The following is a 22,054-nucleotide window of genomic DNA, read 5'->3' as shown; positions in this document are numbered from 1 at the left end:
AACAATGGCAGGACAGTTAACTCCAAGTTGGCTGCCCAACCTTTAACCTAATGAAGACAACGGAGGCAAATTGTGGGAGAGGGGCGTCACTAGGGTCCCTATAAAATAGCTCCAGGCCTACCCCATCATATGGGTCGTCCTATCCATACCATCTGGGGGACGGGGAGAGAGAGAAACAGAAATATACACGACAGATGTGAGGACTATCCCGTGGTGCTCAGCAGGGAGGTACTACAACACACAGGCGCTAGTAGGAAGGCTACTGATTTCCACCTGCAAAGGGAACTCTGGATGTGCCTTCAGACCGGCCAGACTCAGCCAGCCCTGTGAACGGTACTCTGGACTGTGGACGCTGAAGTCTTCAGTAAAAGGTAAAGAGACTGCAACCTTTGTGTCCTCGTCGTGCCTTACAACACCCACCATTACCACCTTACTCATTAAGGGAAGCCCTGGGGACATACTTCACCTGTGGGAAGGTATAACATCTAGCTGCCATTCCATCACCCCAGCGGACCCCTAGCAGCATCGGTCACCCTGACCGAATACCACAGGTGGCGTCACAAACACTTGACAAACTATACCTTTAATTGGGCGCTCCTTAGCAGGGCCACGGACCGGGTCGGGCCACTGTGACATCCCCAGAACCGAGACAGAGGGACCCGGTACCGAGTACCCCACTGCCCTACACCTGGGGGCGATCCATGACACCATTCTAAAAAACTGCACTCCTCAAGATGCTCAAAACCACATTCAAGAAGTTTATTAACCCTTCAGGTGTTTCACAGGAATATTTGGAATGTTTAAAAAAAAAATAATGAACATTTCACTTTTTCACACAAAATTTACTTCAGATCCAATTTGTTTTATTTTACCAAGGGTAACAGCAGAAATTGGACCCCAAAAGTTGTACAATTTGTCCTGAGTACGCTGATACCCCATGTGTGGGGGTAAACTACTGTTGGGCTCATGGCACAGCTCGGAAGGGAAGGAGCGCCGTTTGGAATGCAGACTTTGATGGCATGGTCTGCAGGCGTCACGTTGCGTTTGCAGAGCCCCTCATGTACCTAAACAGTAGAAACCCCCCACAAGTGACCCCATAATGGAAACTAGACCCCCAAAGGAACTTATCTAGATGTGTTGTGAGAACTTTGAACCCCCAAGTTTTTCACTACAGTTTATAATGCAGAGCCATGAAAATAAAAAATCTTTTTTCCCACAAAAATGAATTTTAGCCCCCAAATTTTTATTTTCCTAAGGGTAACTAGAGAAATTGGACCCCAATAGTTGTTGTCCAAGTTGTCCTGAATATGCTGCTACCCCATATATTGGGATAAACCCCTGTTTGGGCCTACAAGAGAGCTCAGAAGGGAAGGAGCATTGTTTTACTTTTTCAACGCAGAATTGGCTGGAATTGAGATTGGATGCCATGTTGCTTTTGGAGAGCCCCTGATGTGTCTAAACAGAGGAAACCTCCCAATTGTAACTCCAACCCTAACCCGAACACACCCCTAATCCCAACCCTAACCACACCCCTAACCCCAATACACCCTTAACCCCAACACACCCCTAATCCTAATCCCAACTCTAACCACACCCCTAACTCCCAACACACCCCTAACCCTAATCTCAACCATAATCCTAAGCACACCTAACCCTGACATACCCCTAACCCTAATCCCAACCGTAAATGTAATCCCAACCCTAACTTTAGCCCCAACCCTTACTTTAGCCCTAACCCTAATGGGAAAATTAATACATTTTTTTTATTTTATTATTTTTCCCTAACTAAGGTGATGATAAAGGGGGGTTTGATTTACTATTTATAGCGGGTTTTTATATTTGGCAGCTGTCACACACTAAAAGACGCTTTTTATTGCAAAAAATAGTTTTTGCTTCTCCACATTTTGGAAGCTATAATTTTTCCATATTTTGGTCAACAGAGTCACGTGAGGTCTTGTTTTTTGCTGAACAAGTTGATGTTTTTATTGGTACCAATTTTCGGGCACGTGACTTTTTTGATCGCTTTTTATTCCGATTTTTGTGAGGCAGCATGAACAAAAACCAGCAATTCATGAATTTCTTTTTTGGAGGGGTGCCTACCGTTCTGCGTTTGGTAAAATTGATAAAGCAGTTTTATTCTTCGGGTCAGTACGATTACAGCGATATCTCATTTATATTTTTTTTTATGTTTTGGCGCTTTTATACAATAAAAACAATTTTATATAAAAAATAATTTTGCATCACTTTATTCTGAGGGCTATAGCTTTTTATTTGTTTCGCTAATGACGCTGTATGCTGGCTCAATTTTTAGCAGGACAAGATGACGTTTTCAGCAGTACTATGTTTATTTATATCTGTCTTTTTGACCGCGTGTTTTAACACTTTTTGTTCGGCGGGGGGTTTTTTTAAACTTTTTTTTTACTTTGCCCCACGGGGGGACATCACTATATATTATCAGATCGCTGATCTGACACTTTGCTCACAAGCCAACCTCCCTGCAGGACCCGGACGGACCCCCTCGGCCATCTTGGATCCGCAGTGAGGATTACGAAGGAGACCCTTGGACAGCGTGATCACATCGCATTGTTCCGAGGGTCTCAGGGAAGCACGCAGGGAGCCCCATCCCTGCGCGATGCTTCCCTATGCCACGGAACGCTGTGATCATGTTTAATCGCAGTGTTTCGGGGGTTAAAGTGCCAGGAGCGGTCACAGTGCCGGATGTCAGCTGTGATAATCGGCTGACACTCGGCTGTGATCAACCGTGCTCCCCCTGTGAGCGCGGCTGATCGGGTATTACATACTTTCCCGTCCATGGGAATTAAAGGGACTCTGTCACCTTAATTTGGAGGGAACAATCTTCAGCCATAGGGGTGGGGTTTTCGGGTGTTTGATTCACCCTTTCCTTACCCGCTGGCTGCATGCTGGCTGCAATATTGGATTGAAGTTCATTCTCTGTCCTCTGTAGTACATGCCTGCACAAGGCAATCTTGCCTTACGCAGGCGTGTACTATGGAGGACAGTCCCTTTAAGTCCCAGGTCGCATGGACGGGACAGTACGTCCGATGGCAGAAAGGGGTTAAGCAATAAGCCCAAAAATATTCAAAACCAGATAAGGCTCAGCTGCATGTTAAAGAACAGGTACATGTCATCAAATCAAGAAGTTATGAAAAGAAAAAAAACCTCAGAGCTCTGAAACACACTCATTTCCCCTTTCAAGGTTCATCAGGAGTGAATAAAGTATACATAGTATAAAGAGACTACTTAGCTGCTGAAGAAGTTGCTATGACCGGCACAATAGCAGGGTTCAGAGTGCAAGCACATAAGGAAACGATACCCCTTCATAGTGTGCTGCATGATACGGTGCATGTTGATCCATGTTGCTATTGTGCCGGTCTTAGCAATCTCTTCAATCACTATTATTGTGGTATACTGTCCAAACAAACTCTCATTTCAATATCTCTACTCCTATTCCTTTCCCCATCCCACAGGGCTGGATAGGGGTAGGAGGGACAGTCGCCAGTGATCGGGGGCGCCATTGCACAGGTGTAGGGTGCCAACCTCCGCTGGTAGGTAGGAACAGTTCAGTTTAGTGATGGGTACAGGCACCTCCTGGTATCTTTAAAATGGTGGTAGTGGTCCTTGTTATCACCTTACTGCGTTAAGACGTAATTAAAGGTAATTTTTTAAGTACAGTTTTTACAACTTATTCTAGCTGTGATTTCCTCATGGGTTGTGCTCACAGCCCAACACAGTGCAGGAAGATTGGCGTTTGCCACAGAAGACCAGGATTGGCAAATTCGCCACTGGTGCCCTGTGCTCTTCACAGATGAAAGCAGGTTCACACTGAGCACATGTGACAGACGTGACGGAGTGTAGAGCCGCCGTGAAGAGCGATCTGCTGCCTGCAACATCCTTCAGCATGACCGATTTGGCAGTGGGTCAGTAATGGTGTGGGGTGGCATTCCTTTGGAGGGCCACATAGCCCTCCATGTGCTCGCCAGAGGTAGCCTGACTGTCATTAGGTACCGAGATGAGATCCTCAGACCCCTTGTGAGACCATATGCTGGTGCAGTTGGCCCTGGGTTCCTCCTAATGCAGGACAATGTCAGACCTCATGTGGCTGGAGTGTGTCAGCAGTTCCTGCAAGATGAAGGCATTGAAGCTACAGACTGGCCTGCCCGTTCCCCAGACCTGAATCTGATTGAACACATCTGGGACATCATGTCTTGCACGATCCATCAACGTCACGTTGCACAACAGACTGTTCAGGAGTTGGCGGATGCTTTAGTCCAGGTCTGGGAGGACATCCCTCAGGAGACCATCCGCCGCCTCATCAGGAGTATGCCCAGACTTGTAGGGAGGTCATACAGGCACAAGGAGGCAACACACACACACAACTGAACATCATTTCCTTGTCTTGAGGCATTTCCACTGAAGTTGGATCAGCCTGTAATTTGATTTTCCACTTTGATTTTGAGTATCATTCCAAATCCAGACCTCCATGGGATATTCATTTTGATTTACATTGATCATTTTTATGTTTTATTGTTCTCAACACATTCCACTATGTAACGCATAAAAATTTGCATCTGAAATATTTCATTCAGTGATATCTAGGATGTGGTATTTTAGTGTTCCCTTTATTTTTTTGAGCCGTGTATATAGGTTTTATTAGTAGATGTAAAGAAGAAAACTAAATACTGTAAAATAATCACTCATGTGTTTCCCTTATTATCTCCAGTAATTGTATTATTACACAGGATTTTTATGATGTTACATCGGCTCATCTTCTTCTCATTCAGGTCTCTACAATATCGGATCTTCTATGTAAGAGAATTTTCCTGATTTACCCATTAAGGATGGATATGGACAGAGACAAGATGGCGGAGAGGATATTACACCTCACCCTAGAGATCCTCCTCCGGCTTACTGGAGAGGTGAGAGACTCTGATGACATCACATTACATCATTCTTATCTATGGGAATAACAGATGGACAGAACTGGAGAGGTGAGGACTCTGGAAATGTCTGTAGTGAGATTTATTAATGTGTCTCTCCATAACCAGGATTACACAGTAGTGAAGAAGACCTCTAGTGAATGCTGTCAGGACCCTGTGTCTGAGGGATTGGGAAGACCCCTAAGCCCAGTCATGGGGACTCCACCTCACCTGATACATGAGGACATCAATGACCAGAAGATCCTAGAACTCGCCTACAAGATGATTGAGCTGCTGACTGGACAGGTGACACTGCTGGGAATGCTGGGACATTATACAGTAACACTGTGAAGGTTTCTGGGTATAACGGTATCATTGTGTGTGTCAGGTTCCTATAAGGTGTCAGGATGTCGCCATCTATTTCTCCATGGAGGAGTGGGAGTATTTAGCAGGACACAAAGATGTATACAAGGACATCATAATGGAGGTTCCCCAGCCCCTCACATCACGAGGTAATAGACAGGACTAAATACATACGGCCTATAATTATCTGTAGGTAAAGAATGAATTCAGTCCCTGTATGTGCTTCCTCCAGTTCTATCCAGTAGGAGGACAACACCAGAGAGATGTCCCAATCCTCTTCTTCCACAGGACTATAAACCAGAAGATCCCAATGTTCCTCAGGATCATCAGGTAGATGGAGAGAAGGTGTCATGAGATCTCCCCTCTGATGTGTAGACGGCTGTGAAGGTCTTGTGCTCGGTCTTGTTTTATTCACCAGTATTATATGTTTTATACTTGTGTAATGAGAACGGTGCAGATGGCAGGCAGGGCTGCCACCAGGAATTTCGGTGTCCCATACTGGCAAAACTTTCGGGCCCACTTGGGACTCTGCCCAGGCTACACCCCCCCAGCTCCGTCTCCAACTCTCGAACCTTCCACAGTACCACTGCCCACTCATAGAAAAACTCTGCATCTGTATAATGCATCCCATAGTCATATATAGTTGAATAATGCATCCCCTTAGGAATATAATGCACCTCTATAGTACTATAATGCACCCCCATAATAGTATAATGCACCCCCATAATAGTATAATGCACCCCCATAGTAGTATAATGCACCCCCATAGTAGTATAATGCACCCCCATAGTAGTATAATGCACCTCCATAGTAGTATAATGCATCTCATAGTATAATGCCCTCCCATAGTGGTATAATGCACTTCATAGTATAATGCACCTCATAGTATAATGCCCTCCCATAGTGGTATGATGCACTTTGTAGTATAATGCACCCCCATAGTAGTATAATGCAGCGTCATACTGCAGCTTTACAAAAAAAAAAGTTTATCCTGACCTGGCTGAGGTCCAGCGGTGTCCTCCACCTGATACATCTGAGGTGTGTACCATCATATGTGAGTGTCATTATACGCTGGCAACGTGCCCTCTGACATCAGCTGCCAGCTTATGATCTCCCGCAAGGCAACAGATTTTAACTTGCCGTGCGTCTGACGATGCATGACGTGTGGGGTACACTTGACTCACAAGCGCCTGTGATGACTATACCCTATTTCCCACAACTTTTATCTATTCCACCCCCCCAACCTATAATAACATTAAATAAAATACCCAAAAATTACATAACACCAAATCTTGGATTAAATGGCCACAGCAGCCTTTTTTATTAACATACAATTACAAAAATAAAACAACAACCCAAACTCGGAAGGGATGGTCCTCGAAGCCCCAAATTAAGTATTTCCAAAGTTCACCTTTAATATTCCTTTTGGCCTCCAGGCTTAGTCTTACCCCAGCCGCAAAGCACCAGCTCGGAGGCAGCTAATGACTAGCCCGGCCAAAACCAACAAATACCAAGTCCCATAATTATCCGTTCCACCGACTGATTGGCCACATCCACTCATAATCCACTCCGGGGGAGTCCAGGACCAATATAGATCCCCCCCCCCTGCAATCCTCCAACGCCCTTTCCACCAACTCCGAGGACCTCCCTCCCCCGCCACCAACATAAATGTTCTGACACCTCAAACATTTATGTCCCTCCAAACTTTCAGCCCGGTTTCAATGCCCTCTTGAATGGCCAAGCACCACATGTCCGTCCCCACCGCATTCAAGTGAACCCCATCCGACCTCCAATATTCCCCTTTTCCGGATTCCAAATTAACGTGCCGAACAACCACTGCTCTGTTTCGTGACCTGAAACGTGAAATTGCCCTATTCACTTTGATCCTTGCCTTGTTTATTCCTTCAACCGACCTAGCCCCGCGCCACACCTTCCGAGGGACAATGTCAGACCACACAACAATCAACCTTGGGAACGAAGCCCACAACCGCAACATGTCAAATTTTATGTCTTTTATGAGTTCCCGGTAAGGTTTTTTCCCCAAATCATTTCCACCCAAATGCACCACCACCAAATCCAGGGCCCGGTCTAAACGTACAAATCGGTGAAATTCCGGCAAGAATTGACTCCAGACCATCCCGCGCTTCCCGATCCAACGCAACGTCGCAGAATCTCTCTGGAACCCCAGCTGCCGCCCGTCGGGCCGAACCTCTGCCCTCAATGCCGCCCAGAACACAAAAGAATGTCCTAAAATCCAGACCAAACGGGATGTATTGCCTAAAACAAACAACAAAAAATGTAATTAAGAAAAATTCCTTCACAACGCATATAAATCCTAATCCACTAAATCCGGGCGGACGTAAGATCTGAATCTGATTGATTCCCACCGACCAATTCTCTTGACCGCTTCTTCACCTAGACCTCTTCTGGCCGCCTCAGTCGCCGCCCCAATCCTAAACGAGTGTCCACTGTAATTTGTGGACGAAATACCCCCAGCTGCCAAACACCGTTTAAACACTGCGATAAACTGGAATCGCGACAAAAAAGACCCATCTTCGTGTATCAGAAAGGGGTTGGATAAAACGCCCTCGCGTTTAATGAAATTATTTGCGCACAATACTGGATACATAATGGAACGTGGAACCGCAAACAAAGACACTTTGCACCCTCTACCTCAAACATCAGTCTTAGAAGACCGCAGTAAAATCTCTACCCTGTCACCAAACACCTTAACATCTTCCCTCCGTACACCCCCTTTCATTAATTTGGAGGGGCTGACCAACTCCCCGAGGCGAAATGCACCGAAAAAGGCTAATGCAAAAGCTACTCTGAAAAGGTCAATTTCCCATTGCGATAAGCATACCGTCGGCAACTGTGCGCCTAAAACCAAAAGCACCTCATACGAAACCGGACGTCTCGAGTCCTCGACTTTCCAACCCTTTTTCCACCCTTTTAACGCCTGACACACCAAAAACGATTTTGTCACATCCTTGACACCCCTTGCCTTAAAACCAAAAGCTAGCCCTGCTAGCATCTTATTCAATTTAGAAACGGACCAACCCTTTTCTTTTAGGTGTCCAATCAACAAAAGCAATCTGGGTTCATCCTGTAAACACTCCCCTATACAACCGTTCCAATCTTCCCAGACCTTCCATGCATGATCATATTGCTTCCAGGTCCTGACAGATAGAGAGTTCACCAATAAACCATCTAAAGCCCGCCAGGCAGATTCCACAACTCTACCGGACACTCCATGCCCGCTGCTTTCGCTTGAGGCACCAGCTCTCGAAGACGTTCCTCCTGGAGATGAGAGAGCGACAACAACTGGGTTACTCTCCAATGACCTGACTTCGGCTACGATCCACAAGTTATACGATAAACCCAAAAAGACCATATGTTGCAAAATTTTAACCACTAATGGGGAATCCGCTGACAATGAATTTATCACCCTCGCCTCGCTTTCTGACCTACATGGGAAACGTATCTTTTTGTTCATGATAACCTTGCCCCATAACGACAAGGCCACCAAAATGGGAAACAAGTGCGTCAGCACACGATTTGCTGACCACCCGTGTTCCTTCCAAAAAACAGGCCATTCGGCCAACAACCAAGAACCCTGAAAAAACAATCCGAAACCGCATCCGTCGAATACTGCGACAAACAGATCCAAAGCGTCTGCATCTATTACCGGCTCAATCCAAATGGACTTACCATTGTAATCCTCCAAAAATCTCGCCCAAACTGCAAGATCATCTCGTAACTCTTTTTTCTCAATCTAATAAAATGAACGGGAGATTTTACACCTGTTGTTGACAATGATAGCCTCCTGCAATTTGCTCAGCCCATCGTCATGATCCAACAAGCGAAGTTTAACTTGCCTAACAACGACTGTACCTCACGTAATCTCAATTTCTTCGCCTTGTGCTCCCTCAACACTTCTTCACGCAACTCGCCAATTTTTTCCGCTGGTAATCTACAAACCATTTCCAACGAATCAATTTCGATACCTAAGAAACTCAAAACAGTAACTGGGCCCACTGTCTTATCTGCAGCTAATGGGACCCCAAAACTCTTAGCAACCTTTTCCATTGAATGCAATAGTATTGAACAGTCAGCAGTCTGAGCCTCCCCTATGAACAAAAAATCATCCAGGTAATGTATACATGCATTTAAACCTGACACGTCTTTTACCACCCATTCCAATAAGGTGCTGAAGGTTTCAAAATACGCGCAAGATAGGGAACACCCCATGGGAAGACAACGGTCAACAAAATAACCTCCATTCCAATAGCACCCTAACAAATGCATACTATCAGGATGGACAGGTAGAAGCCTGAACGCCGCTTCAATATCTGTCTTCGCTAACTTGGCTCCCTGACCGCACATCCGAACCCAATGCATAGCTGCATCAAAAGAAGTGTAAACCACCGAGCACAATTCCGGATCAATGCCGTCATTCACGGACAATCCCCTAGGAAAGGACAAATGATGTATCATCCTAAATTTATTGGGTTCTTTCTTTGGGACTATACCTAGTGGCGATACCTTCAAATTCTGTAGGGGAGGACAATCAAACGGACCTGCCATCCTGCCAAGACTGACTTCTTTTTCTAACTTCTCCGTCACAACCTCAGGAAACTAGCCGATTTTAAATTCTTTTTAGAAAAATTTGCTGCCGCATTAACAGATGGGATTCGAAAACCGTCCCTGAAACCGTCTTCCAACAACCTCGCCACCATCCTATCTGGGTATCTATTTAGATAATGCACCATCTCTCCCAGCCGAATTGGTGTCACCCCTTTTTTCAACTCCCTCCGCTCCTCTGTCTGCCTCCCCTGAAACATTTCGATGATCCATGTGTGCCACCGTAGATTGTGCACTCGTGTTTAAACTTGCACTTTGCGCCAAATCTACAAGACCCCTCGTTGAATGCGAAGCACAAACCCTTCTGCATGGCCGTTGGATGTCCTCACTGGCTATAGCCCCCCGCGCTCCCGGGAAAGGACTGAGTGCTATTCCCTGTTCTGGATGGTACCATCACCCGCATCCAAAGTGCTATATCCTTATGGTCCCACCGAATGCTAGGCCTGACTGCCTTCCTCTGACGAAACTGTTCGTCATATCTCAACCACCCTAAACCACCATACACTCGGTAAGCCTCACCTATAGCGTCCATATAGCAAAATAATCCTGAACAATTTTCGGGAGCCTTTTCACCTATTACACTGGCCAAAATGGCAAATGCCTGAAGCCAATTTGTAAAAGTTTGCGGAATCAATCTGTACCTCCTCTTTTCTTCATCCTCTTTCTTTGACTCCTCTCATCTCGGCCTGTCTAAGTTAAACCGTTCCAGGGGCAACAAAGAAAAAATTTCCACGTACTCCCCTTTCCATATTTTTTCCCTAATCTCGCTTTTAAGATGAGCGCCTAAAGGGCCTTCGAAACAAACGTAGACCTCACCGCGTGCGGTATCATCTAACCTCACTGTATCATCTTTTTCCGTGTCACCTGCATGGCTAGGCGCCGATACCGTAGCTGAGGAAATGGCCGTATTGGCCCCCCCACCCTCGTTCCTTAAACTTCCCGCCGATACATCCCTAGCCGGCACATTAGAGACCTCCCCAAGCGTGCCCCCTTGCCCAGAGATCCTACCCGTACCACCCAACCAAGCAGTAGATGGGGAGGCAACAACCTGACCACCCCCAGAACCCCACAGGAAAGCTAACTCTCTCAGCCTGTGGAAAAGCATATTTAACCCCCCGCTGACCCCCCCAGGAACCCCATCCTGACTACCACTCCCAGGCAAAGTCAACAAAGGGGGATAATATAAAGAAGTGTCCTCACCAAGCTGCCCGAGCGCTGTGGACCCGGCAGCCGACGATCCAGTAGCCTGATGTAATCTCCCGTCCTCTGTCATCCTTCCGTGGTCTGATGTTCCATGATCCATGTGAAAGCTGTTGATAGACGCTCTCCTTGACGCTCCCAGAGGACCTGCGACAGTCTGTGCCGGGGAGTAGGAGCCTGCATTATCCGGGGACTGCCGCCGCTGATGGTCACTGCTTGTGGAAGGGGGGGTTGATGTCTGCGCAGCACAGACCGGCGGCCCCGGGACACGCGCTACACTCGGCCCTCTGTTGTCCCTCACTGCAGCCGGAACCACGGCGCTGCTAGAGCCGGCTGACAGCCGCCCGCGATGCACCCCCCGCTGAGGCGCCTGTGGAGCAGGCCCCCGTATCGGGCATCTCCTGTCTGCCACTCGCCGAGCCGGCTCACCTGACACAGAGGCTCCGGCCGTTCCTGGTCCCGACACTCTGCGCGTTCCTGATGTTGAGGAGGAGGCCGACGCCTCCCCCTGTTGCGGACCCCGCTGGGTGCCAGGATTCCTCCCAGCTCGCCCTCGGGACCCTGTGATCCCGCGGCACGCGCCACTAGCTGGAGGGTCCCCGGAGGGGCTCCTAATTCGGCGTCGGGCCCGAGGGGGGACGTCAGGGCTTAGGCGTGCCAGCGGCCGGGACCGCCGCAGCCGGCGCCCTCCGATGGGGACCTGGGGAGATCCAGCCGCCACCCCCTGGAGAAGGCTGCTGACGTTTTGCTGCAGCCACGCAGTACCCTGCGTGCTGGCCGCGTCTTGGAGGCTCTGCAGGAGTGCGTCCACCTCCATGTCGGCAGACCGAAGCTTCGTTCTCTCACAAACAGGCAGGTGAGTGAATGCTCCGGTGAAGTGACCGAGGTGTAATAGGCGGTTATCTCTTTTCCCGCCCGACAAGCTCACCGCCCCCACAGCTCCTCCTGTTCTCCCCTGTTTGATCCCTCCCCTTCCCAAATTCAAAAAAAACTCACCACGCAGCCCGTGTTAACCCCATAATGCTTATTAACCCCCCCCTGTGGCGCTGGCTGTTCCCATGTGATCCCGTCATGGCGGCCTCCCTTGATGGCCCAGGGGCCCGTATGGCCTTTCTTGATCAGTTGAGCCTCTGGGGCCCAAAGAGAAGAGGCGACCTGCTGCGGGTCCCCTCTGCTCGCCAGGCCCTATTCGCCAGTAAGGGCTGTAATGCTCTGATGGCGGAACTAATGGCAGGATTAGAGCTGATCATAGACGTGACTATCTTTTCTTTTCATCTGTCTGTGACTTTTACAATATTTGTTTCAGGGTGAAGATCTGACCTATATTAATACTACAGAGACATATATGAGGGGTGATGAGCGGTGTAAAGATGAGATTCCTACATATGACTACCCAGGTAAGTAGTATCCACTAAATGCAGAGAAGTCACAGATTCTTCTTAGTCACCGGCTATGGCTGCTTTATCGGTTGTATAGCCCGGTTGTATCACAATCGTGTGATCACCATTTTGCCTCTAGACCTCAACATTCTCCTCCATCCAAACTTTGACACATCAGCTCTAAACTGTTATAAAAAAAGTATTTGAATGTCTAATATTTCTTCTTGAAACTGATGTGACATCTACCATTGGTCCTTATAATAGTTTAGCTTGAAAGAGCCCCATACTCTAATTACCCCAGAGGTTTCACCACTAGTTACTCATTTATTACTGATGAAGACTGTTGAGTTTGATTATTTCAGTAAATGTGTTATTGTCTTTAGTCACAGTTTTTGACTACAGTAGTTACTGCTCAAATCCTTTGACTTAACCACTTCCTGCAGTCCTTTTTTGTTCCTAATCAGGACCCAATTTTTCGAACCTGATGTGTGTCACTTTGTAGTGATAACTTTGGAATTATTCACAAAGGATAATAGGAAACAAATGGACCTTACAGATTATTTTCCAATTTCTCTTGAATGTGACAGTACCCTATATACAATTGTACACTACTGTCTGGGCACATGGCACGGTTAAGAAGCTATTTAGCTATTTGACTGCAGGTCTTGCAGAAATAGTTTGTGGATACGATGCATTGGGGGCACTGTTCGTGGTCACCTGGCAGCTCAAAAGATGTCCACCATGAAAGGACTTGGCGCTATCTACTCCATTTTACAGATCCCAGGGATTGCCTTGTTCATCATACTTTAACCCTTCTACTTGGGTCTGATCTTAGCCAGACAGAGACCCCTAGGCTTTGACCATGGTGTTACCTTCTGTTATGTGATGTGAGATGTAGCAAGAATAGTCAGGTAACCGGGTCAGTACCAGGAGAGCAGAGAAAATACAAAATCAGAAGACACAAGAGTAGTCAGTAAGCGAGCCGAGGTCACAACAGGAAACAAATAAACAAGCCTGGAGAGGAGCACAGAGGAATTAACCAGAGGAGAAGGCTGTATCTGACAGCGTCCAGCAATATGCTTCCAGCTTTAGTAGGGTGTGGTGCTTTCCAACTGGCTGGAGCAGGGAGCTGGACAACACACATCCATACTGCCAGATTGGATGGCACTACAAATCCCAGGTACCCTAATCTTAGTGGCAGGGCAGAGCCTGCGTCGCCCAGAGCTTCTTTTTTTGATGTCTCCTCTATTAACCAGTGCCTCATGTAGAATGAATAAGGTCATGCCTGGTAACAGAACCAGACATCACAGCAGCAGATCCCAGAGGAGATAGGACATACCATATGCAGAAGCCCTAATATGAGAAAATGGCAGAAAACCAGAGCAGTAGAAATCCCCATAAATTAACTTCATTTTGGAAATTATAACCCTCAGGGGATTAATGTATTGTAGTAGTGACTATGTTGACCCCAGACCCACTTTCCAGAAATTAGTGCGCAGTGGATGTTGGAGAGTGAAAATTGCAAATATGCCATTTTATTACCCAACACACAGTGCCCAGATTGTGCTCCAGGAGACACACGCATTGTAAATTAAGTGGGTTCTTATCACTATAGCAATTTATTATTTATTATCATTATTAATTTTTATAGCGCCATTTATTCCATGGCGCTTTACACGTGCTTTATACATGGATGCTAAATATGGTTTGGGCACACTGCAAGGCTCAGAAGCGAGGGGAAAATTTGACTTTGGGAGAGCGGATATTGCTGGATTGGTGTATTGAAGCCATGGTGCTTTTCAAGAGCCTTTGAGCCACTTGTAATGTACAAACCTGTTTTTCACTGACAGATGATGGAATTGATTTTTTGGGAGATGAGTAGAAGGTTTATTGGTGTAATTTTCCTCAACATAACATTGTTTGGTGACTTTTTACTCTATATTTCGGAGGCAGAATGGACAATCAGTTGAACACAACGCTCTACTGGTTCATCCTATGAGGTTTTCTATTAGACTGTGAGCTGTCATTGTCTTAGTGAATAATTACGTATTCAACATAACTTGTCATGTTGTGGATAGTTTACGTACAAATGTTAAAATATGTAAAATTCAAGGATTTTTTTATGAAAACTAATTGGTTTTATTTTTAACAGATGACTGCACCAGGCAATCAGAGGGGCAGCTGACATCTTCAGTTTTTAAATCAGATAATCTTGAGATCCCACAGGATACAATTGAAGTGAATGCCATTACTCCAGATATACCATCATCCCTTCACAGCAAAGATCTGTCGTCTGATCTTTTGAAACAGGTCCTGTCTTCTGATTCATTACCGACTACTAAGGAAAATCAAAGTCACAAAATAAGCATTAAAAAAACAAATTGGTCCTGAAGTAAAGAAACCATTTTGACTTTTAGAATATGGAAATCATTTTCCCCTCCAAGAATCATTTCTTAAGCATCAAAAAATTCACACAGCAGAGAATAGATTTTCTTGTTCCAAGTGTGGGAGATGTTTTAACCAGAAGTGGAATCTTGTTATACACCAAAGAACTCACACAGGGGAGAAGCCTTTTTCATGTTCAGAATGTGGGAAATGTTTTCAACAGAAATCAGCTTTGGTTACGCACCAAAGAACTCACATAGGGGAGAAGCCTTTTTCATGTTCAGAATGTGGGAAATGTTTTCAACAGAAATCAGCTTTGGTTACGCACCAAAGAACTCACATAGGGGAGAAGCCTTTTTCATGTTCAGAATGTGGGAAATGTTTTAATCGGAAAGTGTATCTTGATAGCCACCAGAGATTACACACAGGAGAGAAGCCTTTTTCCTGTTCAGAATGTGGGAAATGTTTTAACCACAAATCAGATTTGGTTAAGCACCAGAGAACTCACACAGGTGAGAAGCCTTTTTCATGTTCAGAATGTGGGAAATGTTTTAAAGAGAAATCTGCTTTGGGGCGATCCATGACACCATTCTAAACAACTGCACTCCTCAAGATGCTCAAAACCACATTCAAGAAGTTTATTAACCCTTCAGGTGTTTCACAGGAATATTTGGAATGTTTAAAAAAAAAAAAAAATGAACATTTCACTTTTTCACACAAAATTTACTTCAGATACAATTTGTTTTATTTTACCAAGGGTAACAGCAGAAATTGGACCCCAAAAGTTGTACAATTTGTCCTGAGTACGCTGATACCCCATGTGTGGGGGTAAACTACTGTTGGGCGCATGGCAGAGCTCAGAAGGGAAGGAGCGCCGTTTGGAATGCATACTTTGATGGTATGGTCTGCAGGCGTCACGTTGCGTTTGCAGAGCCCCTCATGAACCTAAACAGTAGAAACCCCCCACAAGTGACCCCATATTGGAAACTAGACCCCCAAAGGAACTTATCTAGATGTGTTGTGAGAACTTCGAACCCCCAAGTTTTTCACTACAGTTTATAATGCAGAGCCATGAAAATAAAAAATCTTTTTTCCCACAAAAATGAATTTTAGCCCCCAAATTTTTATTTTCCTAAGGGTAACTAGAGAAATTGGACCCCAATAGTTGTTGTCCAAGTTGTCCTGAATATGCTGCTACCCCATATATTGGGATAAACCCCTGTTTGGGCCTACAAGAGAGCTCGGAAGGGAAGGAGCATTGTTTTACTTTTTCAACGCAGAATTGGCTGGAATTGAGATCGGATGCCATGTTGCTTTTGGAGAGCCCCTGATGTGTCTAAACAGAGGAAACCTCCCAATTGTAACTCCAACCCTAACCCGAACACACCCCTAACCCTAATCCCAACCCTAACCACACCCCTAACCCCAATACACCCTTAACCCCAACACACTCCTAACCCTAATCCCAACTCTAACCACACCCCTAACTCCCAACACACCCCTAACCCTAATCTCAACCATAATCCTAAGCACACCTAACCCTGACACACCCCTAACCCTAATCCCAACCGTAAATGTAATCCCAACCCTAACTTTAGCCCCAACCCTTACTTTAGCCCTAACCCTAATGGGAAAATTAATACATTTTTTTTATTTTATTATTTTTCCCTAACTATAAGGTGATGATAAAGGGGGGTTTGATTTACTATTTATAGCGGGTTTTTATATTTGGCAGCTGTCACACACTAAAAGACGCTTTTTATTGCAAAAAATAGTTTTTGCGTCACCACATTTTGGAAGCTATAATTTTTCCATATTTTGGTCAACAGTCACGTGAGGTCTTGTTTTTTGCTGAACAAGTTGATGTTTTTATTGGTACCAATTTTCGGGCACGTGACTTTTTTGATTGCTTTTTATTCCGATTTTTGTGAGGCAGCATGAACAAAAACCAGCAATTAATGAATTTCTTTTTTGGAGGGGTGCCTACCGTTCTGCGTTTGGTAAAATTGATAAAGCAGTTTTATTCTTCGGGTCAGTACGATTACAGCGATATCTCATTTATATCTTTTTTTATGTTTTGGCGCTTTTATACAATAAAAACAATTTTATATAAAAAATAATTTTTGCATCACTTTATTCTGAGGGCTATAACTTTTTATTTGTTTCGCTAATGACGCTGTATGGTGGCTCGATTTTTGGCAGGACAAGATGACGTTTTCAGCGGTACTATGTTTATTTATATCTGTCTTTTTGACCGCGTGTTTTTCCACTTTTTGTTCGGCGGTATGATAAAGCATCGTGTTTTGCCACGTGTGGTTTTTTTTTTTTTTATTACGGTGTTCACTGAAGGGGTTAACTAGTGGGACAGTTTTATAGGTCGGGTCGTTACAGAAGTGGCGATACTGGTGTACTTTTATTTATTTTTTATTTACATAAAGAAATGTATTTATTGGAACAATATTTTTTTTTCTTTATTTAGGATTTTTTTTAAAAATATTTCTACAGTGTAATTTTTTTTTTTTAAACTTTTTTTTACTTTGCCCCACGAGGGGACATCACTATATATTATCAGATTGCTGATCTGACACTTTGCTCACAAGCCAACCTCCCTGCAGGACCCGGAAGGACCCCCTCGGCCATCTTGGATCCGGGGTCTGCAGTGAGGATTACAAAGGAGACCCTTGGAACAGCGCGATCACATCGCATTGTTCCGAGGGTCTCAGGGAAGCACGCAGGGAGCCCCATCCCTGCGTGATGCTTCCCTATGCCACCGGAACGCTGTGATCATGTTTAATCGCAGTGTTTCGGGGGTTAAAGTGCCAGGAGCGGTCACAGTGCCGGATGTCAGCTGTGATAATCGGCTGACACTCGGCTGTGATTAACCGTGCTCCCCCTGTGAGCGCGGCTGATCGGGTATGACATACTATCCCGTCCATGGGAATTAAAGGGACTCTGTCACCTGAATTTGGAGGGAACAATCTTCAGCCATAGGGGCGGGGTTTTTGGGTGTTTGATTCACCCTTTCCTTACCCGCTGGCTGCATGCTGGCTGCAATATTGGATTGAAGTTCATTCTGTCCTCTGTAGTACATGCCTGCACAAGGCAATCTTGCCTTACGCAGGCGTGTACTATGGAGGACAGTCCCTTTAAGTCCCAGGTCACATGGACGGGACAGTACGTCCGATGGCAGAAAGGGGTTAAGCAATAAGCCCAAAAATATTCAAAACCAGATAAGGCTCAGCTGCATGTTAAAGAACAGGTACATGTCATCAAATCAAGAAGTTATGAAAAAAAAAACAAACCTCAGAGCTCTGAAACACACAAACTACTTAGCTGCTGAAGAAATTGCTATGACCGGCACAATAGCAGGGTTTGGAGTTCAGATACATAAGGAAACGATACCCCTTCATAGTGTGCTGCATGATACGGTGCATGTTCATCCATGTTGCTATTGTGCCGGTCTTAGCAATCTCTTCAATCACTATAATTGTGGTATACTGTCCAAACAAACTCTCATTTCAATATCTCTACTCCTATTCCTTTCCCCATCCCACAGGGCTAAATAGGGGTAGGAGGGACAGTCGCCAGTGATCGGGGGTGCCATTGCACAGGTGTAGGGTGCCAACCTCCGCTGGTAGGTAGGAACAGTTCAGTTTAGTGATGGGTACAGGCACCTCCTGGTATCTTTAACCCCTTCACCCCCGGAGCTTTTTCCGTTTTTCCGTTTTCGTTTTTCGCTCCCCTCCTTCCCAGAGCCATAACTTTTTTATTTTTTCGTCAATTTGGCCATGTGAGGGCTTATTTTTTGCGGGACGAGTTGTACTTTTGAACGACATCATTGGTTTTAGCATGACGTGTACTAGAAAACGGGAAAAAAATTTCAAGTGCAGTGAAATTGCAAAAAAAGTGCAATCCCACACTTGTTTTTTGCTTGCCTATTTTGCTAGGTTCACTAAATGCTAAAACTGACCTGCCATTATGATTCTCCAGGTCACTACGAGTTCATAGACACCTAACATGACTAGGTTATTTTTCACCTAAGTGGTGAAAAAAAATTCCAAACTTTGCAAAAAACAAAACAAAACAAAATTGCGCCATTTTCCGATACTCGTAGCGTCTCCATTTTTCGTGATCTGGGGTCGGTTGAGGGCTTATTTTTTGCGTGCCGAGCTGGCGTTTTTAATGATCGCATTTCGGTGTAGATACGTTCTTTTGATCGCCCGTTATTGCATTTTAATGCAATGTCGTGGCGACCAAAAAAACGTAAATCTGGCGTTTCTAAGTTTTTTTCTCATTACGCCATTTAGCGATCAGGTTAATGTTTTTTTTATTGATAGATCGGGCGATTCTGAATGCGGCGATACCAAATATGTGTAGGTTGGGTTTTTTTTTTATTGATTTATTTTGATTGGGGCGAAAGGGGGGTGATTTAAACTTTTATATTTTTTTTATTTTTTTCACATTTTTAAAAACTTTTTTTTTTTACTTTTGCCATGCTTCTATAGCCTCCATGGGAGGCTAGAAGCAGGCACAGCCCGATCGGCTCTGCTACATAACAGCGATCATCAGATCGCTGTTATGTAGCAGAAATGCAGGTGTGCTGTGAGCGCCGACCACAGGGTGGCTCTCACAGCTACCGGCAATCAGTAACCATAGAGGTCTCAAGGACCTCTATGGTTACAATGGAGGAGCATCGCCGACCCCCGATCATGTGATGTGACGGGGGTCGGCGATGCGCTCATATCCGGCCGCACGGCCGGATGCGGTAGTTAAATGCTGCTGTCTGCGTTTGACAGCGGCATTTAACTAGTTAATAGCGGCGGGTGATCGCGATTTCACCCGCCGCTATTGCGCGCACATGTCAGCTGTAAAAAACAGCTGACATGTCGCGACTTTGATGTGCGCTCACCGCCGGAGCGCACATCAAAGCGGGGGTCCCGACATGTGACGTACTATTCCGTCACATGTCGGGAAGGGGTTAAAATGGTGGTAGTGGTTCTTGTTATCACCTTACTGCGTTAAGACGTAATTAAAGGTAACTTTTTAAGTACAGTTTTTACACGGTGAATTTCTTTGTTCAATTTTTCTGTACTGGAACAATCTTATTCTAGCTGTGATTTCCTCATGGGTTGTGCTCACAGCCCAACACAGTGCAGGAAGATTGGCGTTTGCCACAGAAGACCAGGATTGGCACATTCGCCACTGGTGCCCTGTGCTCTTCACAGATGAAAGCAGGTTCACACTGAGCACATGTGACAGACGTGAAGGAGTGTAGAGCCGCCGTGGAGAGCGATCTGCTGCCTGCAACAACCTTCAGCATGACCGGTTTGGCAGTGGGTCAGTAATGGTGTGGGGTGGCATTCCTTTGGAGGGCCACATAGCCCTCCATGTGCTTGCCAGAGGTAGCCTGACTGTCATTAGGTACCGAGATGAGATCCTCAGACCCCTTGTGAGACCATATGCTGGTGCAGTTGGGCCTGGGTTCGTCCTAATGCAGGACATTGCCAGACCTCATGTGGCTGGAGTGTGTCAGCAGTTCCTGCAAGATGAAGGCATTGAAGCTACGGACTGGCCTGCCCGTTCCCCAGACCTGAATCTGATTGAACACATCTGGGACATCATGTCTTGCACGATCCATCAACGTCACGTTGCACAACAGACTGTTCAGGAGTTGGCGGATGCTTTAGTCCACGTCTGGGAGGAGATCCCTCAGGAGACCATTCGCCGCCTCATCAGAAGTATGCCCAGGCTTGTAGGGAGGTCATACAGGCACATAGAGGCAACACACACACAACTGAACATCATTTCCTTGTCTTGAGGCATTTCCACTGAAGTTGGATCAGCCTGTAATTTGACTTTCCACTTTGATTTTGAGTATCATTCCAAATCCAGACCTCCATGGAATATTCATTTTGATTTACATTGATAATTTTTATGTTTTATTGTTCTCAACACATTCCACTATGTAACGCATAAAAATTTGCAACTGAAATATTTCATTCATTGATATCTAGGATGTGGTATTTTAGTGTTCCCTTTATTTTTTTGAGCCGTGTATATAGGTTTTATTAGTAGATGTAAAGAAAACTAAATACTGTAAAATAATCACTCATGTGTTTCCCTTATTATCTCCAGTAATTGTATTATTACACAGGATTCTATGATGTTACATCGGCTTATCTTCTGAATTAGGTCTCTACAATATCGGATCCTCTCAGCGAAGATCTTCTATATAAGAGAATTTTCCTGATTTACCCATTAAGGATGGATATGGACAGATACAAGATGGTGGAGAGAATATTACACCTCACCCTAGAGATCCTCTTCCGGCTTACTGGAGAGGTGAGAGACTCTGATGACATCACATTACATCATTCTTATCTATGGGAATAACAGATGGGCAGAACTGGAGAGGTGAGGACTCTGGAAATGTCTGTAGTGAGATTTATGAATTTGTCTCTCCATAACCAGGATTACACAGTAGTGAAGAAGACCTCTAGTGAACGCTGTCAGGACCCTGTGTCTGAGGGATTGGGAAGACCCCTAAGCCCAGTCACGGGGACTCCACCTCACCTGATACATGAGGACATCATTGACCAGAAGATCCTAGAACTCACCTACAAGATGATTGAGCTGCTGACTGGACAGGTGACACTGCTGGGAATGCTGGGACATTATACAGTAACACTGTGAAGGTTTCAGGGGATAACGGTATCATTGTGTGTGTCAGGTTCCTATAAGGTGTCAGGATGTCGCCGTCTATTTCTCCATGGAGGAGTGGGAGTATTTAGCAGGACACAAAGATGTATACAAGGACATCATAATGGAGGTTCCCCAGCCCCTCACATCACCAGGTAATAGACAGGACTAAATACATACGGCCTATAATTATCTGTAGGTAAAGAATGAATTCAGTCCCTGTATGTGCTTCCTCCAGTTCTATCCAGTAGGAGGACAACACCAGAGAGATGTCCCAATCCTCTTCTTCCACAGGACTATAAACAAGAAGATCCCAATGTTCCTCAGGATCATCAGGTAGATGGAGAGAAGGTGTCATGAGATCTCCCCTCTGATGTGTAGACGGCTGTGAAGGTCTTGTGCTCGGTCTTGTTTTATTCACCAGTATTATATATTTTATACTTGTGT

General features: G+C 45.3%; 1 protein-coding gene across 1 annotated transcript in view; it reads left to right on the top strand.

Annotated features, from left to right (window-relative positions):
* The window catches only part of LOC143766572 (uncharacterized), a 43,706-nt gene extending 28,472 nt beyond the window's left edge, over positions 1-15,234 (top strand). The window contains exons 2-7 of the mRNA XM_077254347.1: positions 4,803-4,937; positions 5,067-5,243; positions 5,326-5,449; positions 5,533-5,630; positions 12,451-12,541; positions 14,676-15,234. Coding sequence (XP_077110462.1) covers positions 4,803-4,937; positions 5,067-5,243; positions 5,326-5,449; positions 5,533-5,630; positions 12,451-12,541; positions 14,676-14,914 — 864 coding nt within the window. The 3' untranslated portion in view covers positions 14,915-15,234. The remainder of the gene's footprint in view (positions 1-4,802; positions 4,938-5,066; positions 5,244-5,325; positions 5,450-5,532; positions 5,631-12,450; positions 12,542-14,675) is intronic.
* Positions 15,235-22,054: the final 6,820 nt, after the last annotated feature.

This window comes from Ranitomeya variabilis, chromosome 4, assembly GCF_051348905.1.
Source record: "Ranitomeya variabilis isolate aRanVar5 chromosome 4, aRanVar5.hap1, whole genome shotgun sequence".
Lineage (NCBI taxonomy): Eukaryota > Metazoa > Chordata > Amphibia > Anura > Dendrobatidae > Ranitomeya > Ranitomeya variabilis.
This window is presented reverse-complemented; position numbering and strand designations above follow the sequence as displayed.